The sequence below is a fragment of the Propithecus coquereli genome, unplaced genomic scaffold (assembly GCF_000956105.1).
Source record: "Propithecus coquereli isolate 6110/MARCELLA unplaced genomic scaffold, Pcoq_1.0 Scaffold78, whole genome shotgun sequence".
NCBI lineage: Eukaryota > Metazoa > Chordata > Mammalia > Primates > Indriidae > Propithecus > Propithecus coquereli.
The window spans coordinates 4,251,811-4,260,189 of NW_012153951.1; the positions used below are offsets into that span (position 1 = coordinate 4,251,811).

At 35.7% G+C, this 8,379-nt stretch overlaps 1 protein-coding gene across 1 annotated transcript in view; it reads left to right on the forward strand.

Annotated features, from left to right (window-relative positions):
• Positions 1–8,379, forward strand: part of SLC15A5 (solute carrier family 15, member 5) — a 100,088-nt gene that overhangs the window by 39,301 nt on the left and 52,408 nt on the right. Inside the window, exon 5 of the mRNA XM_012662775.1 lies at positions 240–426. Within this exon, the coding sequence (XP_012518229.1) occupies positions 240–426 (187 nt within the window). The remainder of the gene's footprint in view (positions 1–239; positions 427–8,379) is intronic.

Consider the following 8,379-nt stretch of genomic DNA (forward strand, 5'->3'; position numbering starts at 1 on the left):
TAGACTAAATGACAAAAGAGTCTTCCGTAAAGAATCAGTAGTATCATCAATAAACTAAATAGCTCCTATTGCCACAGATGAAGACCCTTTATCAGGTCATAACTGGGACCTTGGAAAGCTGGGAAACATCGAGCTCATCTCTCAGAGAGTAGGTGCAAGGAGGAAGACAGTTGGCGCAGGATGCTTTCTTCAAAGTTAAACCACTGTCTTAATGCCTGCTGCTTCCCTCTTGAATACAGATTCCTTCGGGATATTATCTGCAGACCATGAATTCCAACCTGAATGTGGATGGATTTCTTCTGCCAATTGCAGTAATGAGTGCCATCAGCATCCTACCATTACTAATTCTGGCTCCTTTTATGGAGTATTTCAGCACCTGCCTATTTCCCTCTAAGAGAGATGGACCACTTCTGTCAGCATGCGTTAGTAAGTACAACTTACCTTTCGAGAGAATTGCTCACAACTTAAAAACAAACAAACAAACAAACACCACTCTGCTAAGATCTAAACTACTTCTATGCTCCTGAATAGGGTCAGATTTTGACAAATCGGAAAAAAAAAAAGATGAATTTGTGAGTGCTAAGATCCAGCTTCCCAAATCTCTACCTAGACATCAGTGTCCAGTCTTCTTCCCATCCTTTCATGCCTCCTCAGAACCCACATGTAATATAAAGAGATGGCGAAATTCCCAGCACCACCAAATGGCCTATCCTTCTGCAAGTGAGGCTGTCCTTACTCCCAAGTCAATGTTAAATATGCTCTTAAAAATAAATACAGGTAACAAACCCTCCAAAATAATTTTAATTTCTGAACCGGTAGTAAAATGTATTAAAAATTAGTATTCTGATTCACAGCTTCAATATAATACCTTTTCAAATAGTAAGGTATATAGCAATAATGATTTTCAAACATTTTTTTAAAGTGAAACAATTTAGGATATCTTATTCTGAACACAATAAATGGATCATAAAATGAAATTTCTCTGATTAAAATGGGAGAGAAGGAACTGAAATCCATTCTGATCGCGCTCTCCTCTGCCCGTATTCCTGCAGACACACTCAGGAACAAGAGAACAAGTGCAGGAAAATCAGTCTCAATATAAGAATTAGAGATCTGGGTCTTAGCCCCTGTTCTGCCTCTGAATTTCTCCTAGGTGACTTTGGACAGGCACCTAACCTTTCTTTTCTTTAGTTTGCTTATTTTTTTCATTATTTTTTTCAATACCATAGATAAATCTTGGGTCCCTTTGTTCTATAAAAGTTTTGAAATTACTCAGGATGACATCAGTGCCCAGAAAATAATCCTGACACATAATGAAAGCTCTATAAATGTTGGCTATTATTATGAGTGAAATAGCAAGGAACATGATTAATTGTTCGGTAAGCATAAACAGAAAGTATTTAGTGAATGCCCAGCATTATCTTGAGCATTTTAAAGATACAAAAGGAAAGTAAGACATTGTATGTATATACCCTCAGCAAATACACAATTGAAACCGAATGAATGCAGGACAAATCGGGGAAAATTTTTATTGCAAAATGCCAAAAATCTTGGCAGTCTTGTATAGTGTCATGAAACATCCCAATCTGGGTTTCCAAATCATGTTTATTTACTACAAATGTAAAAATCTGGGCTACTTCAGGAAAATATACTATACAATGTGGCTTAAAGAATCACATTAGAAAGCCTTGCTGAGAATAAGAAACCTTAAATTCACTTTACAATGAACAACTTTCTCTTGGACAATTCTCCACTCCCACATATTTGAAATAATGTCTATTTCTAAAGAAGAACATTTTCTTTCTGAATAGAGAAAAGTTAGACAGAGTTATCTAGTATATTGTTTGATGTTATTAATGAATTAAATATTCTCCTTCAAGACTGGTAACAAGACCTGTTGCACAAGAAAAAAGAAAAACTAGATTCACTTCAAAAGAAAGTAAGCTGTATGTTCCACTGGGTACAGAATACTGAATTCAGTTGTTTCTGAACCAGACTCCATTCATTCATTCATTTGCATAGTTGTTCATTTATTTGCATAATATTTTGCTATGGGAATACAAAAGTGTGATGATATGCATCTTTTATATCAGATATTTACTTAAGTTTTCCACATTCTGGTTATGATTATGGAAGATTAACAAGTTTTATCAAACATAAAAGTAGAAACCTAGGGTACTTTTTGATATTAATTTACATAATTGAATTAGTCTAATATTAAAATTTCCTTTCACTTTGAACTCAAGTGCCTGAAAATGTGGGCAAAATATATAAGTATCTGAATTATGAATGAACATACATTATGAGTTCCTAATTTGAACTTTGGTGCCTTTATATACATATTACATTTAACCTCATGATAAGCCATCATTTAATAGACCAAGATAGTAAGTGTCATGAAGATAGTGTCATTTGAATTCAGGTCTTCTGATTCTAAGGAAATTAAATTATTATTATTATTGTTATTATTATTATTATTATTCTGCTTACCAGCTATGCATAGCTGTTAAAGAGTTATTAATAAATTATCTGTGTTACCTTGGAATCCTTACTGCTATTTCCAGTTAGCACTATGAAGTAAACGAAAATCTCCTTTTGTCACCATAATGGGCAGTTACTCCTCATACTCTCTCATTCCCTTCTACATTCTGTCATTCCCCTTCCAGGGACTGTCATGTTAAAGGAGTCAGATGGTGAAGACCATGCTAATGTTTGACGTGCAAAATCATAGCCCAGACTGAGAGTGAGCTATGGGGAAATCTCACCCACTTGGTCAAACTAGAAATTTAATAAAGGAAAAAATAACTTATTTTCTTTATCTAGCTCATAAGCAATGCAATGAAAGAAAGGTTTCTGGTTCAAGATATGACATTCCCAAGTTTATTGCCTAGTGCAATCAAGAAGTACATCAGGGTATCAACCATAAAACATCTGTAAACTGTGAAAGACAAACACTTGATATGCTCAATAGTTATCATGACTGTATTTTGTTAATATTACATTTGAGTGGATTTATCTACTCAAAAGTCAGCCTTAATTCACTAAAAATCTAGAACTAGTGATATCATTGTAATTTGTCTTTTGTCATAATTGGGTGTACTTCATTTTCATTTTAGCTTTTTCAGTTTGAAAGTGTTTACACCATGAGTATTTCTTTTTCTTAGCATTAATTAAGATCCTGCAGTATGTGGCATTCAATAGTTAGTGCTGACACACACAAGTATTAATCTGACTAAAATTAGCCTAATTAAGATTGTTACTAAGTCTTCCACAAAGCAGAAGTGTACAACACAGTAGGTAGCAATTATCTTGGCTTTTAAATAACATTTACATTGAAATGCAGATGAAGTAGATTCAAGTATCTGCAAAACCTTCCTCTTTAAAATAAAAACGTGAAAATTCAAATGCTGACTAAAAGTTTTTTAGGATACAGGTATGGCCAAAGTGTTGTCCCTTTATACATAACCAGTGACTTCTACTAGTTCTAATAATTGGTAGTCATATAAAGTTCTTTTTTTCTTTTTGGTTCAAATCAAAGTGGTAAATAAATTAAAAGTAGAGTCAGGGATTCGGTCTCTTTTATTGAAAGTAGGATTATATCAGGCAAAATTTCTTTTTTCGTTTTCAAATATAAATTTTCCCAAGAAACACAGTGTACACCCATCACAAAGTACTTGATAGGAGACATTGTGTAAACACAAGAGAAGTAACCTGTAAATATCTAGCTTGTGTAAGTTATTCATTCAGTTGTTCATTTGTTTGATAAAAGTGCATTACTGTTCTTTATTCTTAAAGTTAACATAAAATTGCAATTAAATTTAAGGTGAAGTAGATCATCTAATATACCATCTGAAGCAATAATCGATGCCTTATGGACATGCATTTGTGGATCTGATCTCTATGTAAATGAGTTACCTGTTCTATATTCAGAAATTAAAGCACAAACTGAAGCTGAGCCTCCTGAAATGAGTTTCAGTGGTCTAAAGAGAAACAAAAGATAAAAGATGGATAGCTCACATCAAATATAGCAACATACCACTAATAGAAGAAACAATAAAAATAAAAAATATATGCCATTCTAATAGTGAGTGAAAAATATCTTTACCAATGGCAGCAGATACATCTGGCAATAAAATTATTTGCCTCTGTGAGAGTGGTTCATGAACACCAGTATGTTCTCACATGAGCAAATTTCTTATTCTGGGAATTTGCCAAAATCATGGATCCATGGAGATTTTCTCAAGGATTTTGTAGAATTTCATACGTATCATTACAAGCTTACCTATGAGAGAGTCATACATCAGACTACCTATAGAAACCCTATGGTTTTGTCAGTAAATAAATTTAGCCAATGCCTAAAGCATCTGAACACATCCATTTTTTAAGCATTAGATTTTGCTTCAATATAAAATGGAAAGTACAACCTTAATATTTGAATAAATTCTGACTTTATTTCACTGTGGTCTAATTTGGAAAATTATTACATGGTAGAATAATAGAATAAACTATAACAGCTTCATGACACTTATGGACTTGTCTGCAGCCACACAACCAATATTAAAACAAATGTTATTTATCTGAATATAATGTGTCCTTTGGAACCATTGTGTTTTATCTTATAAATACAGATCTGCTAGAGGTTTAAAATGTGTGCATTCTGATAAACTACACTGTGCTTTAGGTGTGTTATGGTCTCAAACAAGTTAAGAATTAAAAATGGAGTGGATTAAATTTAGGTTGGAATCAAACTTTGCTTTGAATTTTTAAAAAGTTATTTTTCATTGACACCAAAGTGCAGTAGCAAATAAAAAGTGAACATAGTTATCTAGATACTTCAGGTAAAATATGCTTTGCCCTAAAATATCTGGGTAAATGAATGCTATGGTTTGAATGTTTTTATCCTTTTTAACATTTATGTTGAAACTTAATCTCCAATGCAACAGTATTGGGAGGTGTGGCTTTTGGGAGGTGATTGAGTCACGAGGGCTCTGACCTCATGAATGGGATTAGGTGGCTTTATAAAAGGCCTTGACAAAGGGAGTTTGTCCCTTTTGCCCTTCAGCCTCTCCCATGTGAGGACACAGCATTCCTCCTCTCTGAAGGATACAGTGTTCAAGGCAACATCTTAGGTGCCAAGAGTAGCCCTTGATCTTAAATTTTCCAGCTTCCAGAACTGTGAGAAAATAAATTTCTGTTCTTTATAGATTACCTAGTCTCAGATATTTTGTTATAAAGCACAAATGAACTACAACAATGAGGCAGATATGTTTGCTTTGCTTGAAATTGTCTGGAGAACTGTCTTTCATTGGATTTTGGTAGGTCAGGCCTCGTAGTGCTCTATGTTAGAGCAGTGCTTCTCAAAGTTTAATGTGCATAGGAATCATCAAGGGATCTAGTTTAAATTCAGATTCTGATGCAGTTGTTCCAAGGCAGAGCCGGAGATTCTGCATGTCTAACAAGTTTCCAGGTGAGACCTAATTACTGGTCAAGAATAACACTTTGGGTATCAAGGACAGAGGAAGTGCCCAAAAGTTGCTCTGTCAGATTTCATGCGTGTGTACAGGCAGCAGTGGCCCAGGTAAAACGCCACAATTTCTCATTAGACCAGAGCCAAAATTTGGGAACAGGCAAAAAAAGCTGATGACAAAACCAGGGGTGGGCCAATCACTGCAGCTCGTGGGCCAAATCTGGCTCATTATCTGTTTTTGTATGACCAGCAAGGTAAGAATGTTTTTCACAGGCCGGGCGCAGTGGCTCACACCTGTAATCCTAGCTCTCTGGGAGGCCGAGGCGGGTGGATTGTTTGAGCTCAGGAGTTGGAGAGCAGGCTGAGCAAGAGTGAGACCCCGTCTCTACTAAAAAAATAGAAAGAAATTATCTGGGCAACTAAAAATATATAGAAAAAATTAGCCGGGCATGGTGGTGCATGCCTGTAGTCCCAGCTACTTGGGAGGCTGAGGCAGTAGGATGGCTTGAGCCCAGGACTTTGAGGTTGCTGTGAGCTAGGCTAACGCCACGGCACTCACTCTAGCCAGGGCAACAGAGTGAGACTCTGTCTCAAAACAAAGCAAAAAAAAAGAATGTTTTTCACAGATGAACATTTGCAATTGACTTAATAATACAAAACACCAACATTGAGCCCCAATTAAGTGAAATTTCATCACCCTCCCAAAAGATATTATTCCAAATTTCATCCATTAAAAAAATTGTGAGAATTTATTTTCTCTCTTATTACATATTTACCTACAGATCAATTTTGCATTTTGGCCCACAAAATCTGAAATATTTATTACCAGACTTTTTTGATTTCAAAATATTATGAGGGTAAAAATGTTTTTGGTAACATGTATCGATTTTGTTATGCTTGAGTCAGGGTTATAAGTGTGCCCATCACCCAGATAGTGTTCATCGTACTGGTTAGGTAGGTTTTTGCCCATCCCTTCTCCCTCCCGCCCCCCACTTGTTTTCCACTGAGTTTTACTTGCCTTTGTTCACATCTGTGCTCATAGATTAGTTCCAGTTTAATAGCGAGTACACGTAATGTTTGTTTTTTCATCCTTTAGATACTTCACTTAGGATGATGGTCTCCAGTTCCATCCAAATTGTTACAAAAGGCATTAAGTCATCCTTCTACATGGCTGAGTAGTATTCAATAGTATACACATACCACATTGTGTTAACCCACTCATGAACTGATGGGTACTTGATTCCACATCTTTGCAATTGTGAATTGTGCCGCAATAAACATTCTACTGCAGGTGACTTTTTGATAAAATGACTGTTTGGTTTGCTCTTCCTCTTCTAGTTCCTTGAAATGTATCATTAGATTGTTAATCTGTGATCTTTGTATCTTTTTGATGTAGGCATTTAAGGCTATGAATTTTCCCCTTAGGACCACCTTTGCTGAATCTCATCCATTTTGACAGCTGTGTCCCCTTTGTCACTCAGTTCAAGGAATCTTTTGATTTCCATCTTAATTTCATTGTTGATCCATAATTGTTCAGCAGCAGGTTGTTTAATTTCCATGACTTTGTGTAGAATTAAATGTGTTTCTCTTGGAGTTGATTTCTAGTTTTATTCCACTGTTGACTGAGAAGATACATGGTATGATTTCTATTTTTTTGAATTTGTTGAGCCATGTTTTATGGCCTAAAATATGATCAGTCTTGGAGAATGTTCCATGTGCTCATGAGAAGAGTGTATATTCCATAGTTTTGGGGGTAAAATGTTCCATAAATGTCTGTTAGGCCCATTTGTTCTAGAGTATCCTTTAAGTCCACTATTTTTTTATTTATTTTCTGTTTGTATGCTCTGCCCAGTCCTGTCAGTGTTGAATTCCCTGGCAATTGCAATGTTGCTGTTTATCTCTGGTTAGATCTAATAGGGTTTGCTTTATTAATCTGGGTGCTCTTGTATTGCATGCATAAATATTTAGGGTTGTTATGTCTTCTTGTTGAATTGCTCCTTTTACAAGTATACAATGACTATCTTTGTTTTTCTTTATTATTGTTAATATAAAGTCAAATTTATCTGATATGAGAACGGCTATACCTGCTTTCTTTTTGTTTCCATTTGAATGGAATATATTTTTTCCATCCCTTCACATTGAGTCTGTATGAGGTCTTGTGGGTTAGATGTATTTCCTGGAGACAGCAGAAATTTGGCTTGTATATTTTTTATCCATTCAACCAGTCTATGTCTCTTGAGTGGGGAATGCAAACCATTCACGTTGATCGATAGAACTGATATGTGGGATGCCGTTCAATTCATCCTATTGGGTAATACCTTACTGCTTTGTTTTACCTTTTATGCTATTATTCAATATGAGCACTGAGCTTTAGCTTTTGAGTGGTTTTACTATGGTGGATGTCTATTGTGCTAATCCATGTATAATGCAATTCTGAGTATTTCCTGCAGGGCAGATCTGGTCTTGACAAATTCCCTCAGTGTTTGTTTGTATGGAAAAGTATGTCTCTTTCATATGTGAAATTTAGTTTTGCAGGATACAAAATTCTAGGCTGGCAGTTATTCTGTTTAAGAAGACTGAATATGGGGCCCCAACCCCTTCTGGCTTGTAACGTCTTGGTTGAGAAGACTGCAGTTAGCCTGATGGGTTTTCCTTTGTGAGTTACTTGATGTTTTTGACTCAGGGCTTGCAAGAGTTCCTCCTTCATGTTGGCTCTGGCCAGTATAATGACTATGTGTCTTGGTGATGACCATGTGTCTTGGTGATTGCCTTTTTGCAATGAATATCCCAGGTGTCTGTTGAGCTTCTTGTACCTGGATATCTAAATCTCTAGCAAGACCAGGGAAGTTTTTCTCAATTATTCCTTCAAATAGGCTTTCTAGCCCTTGGGGATTTTCTTCTTCACCCTTAGG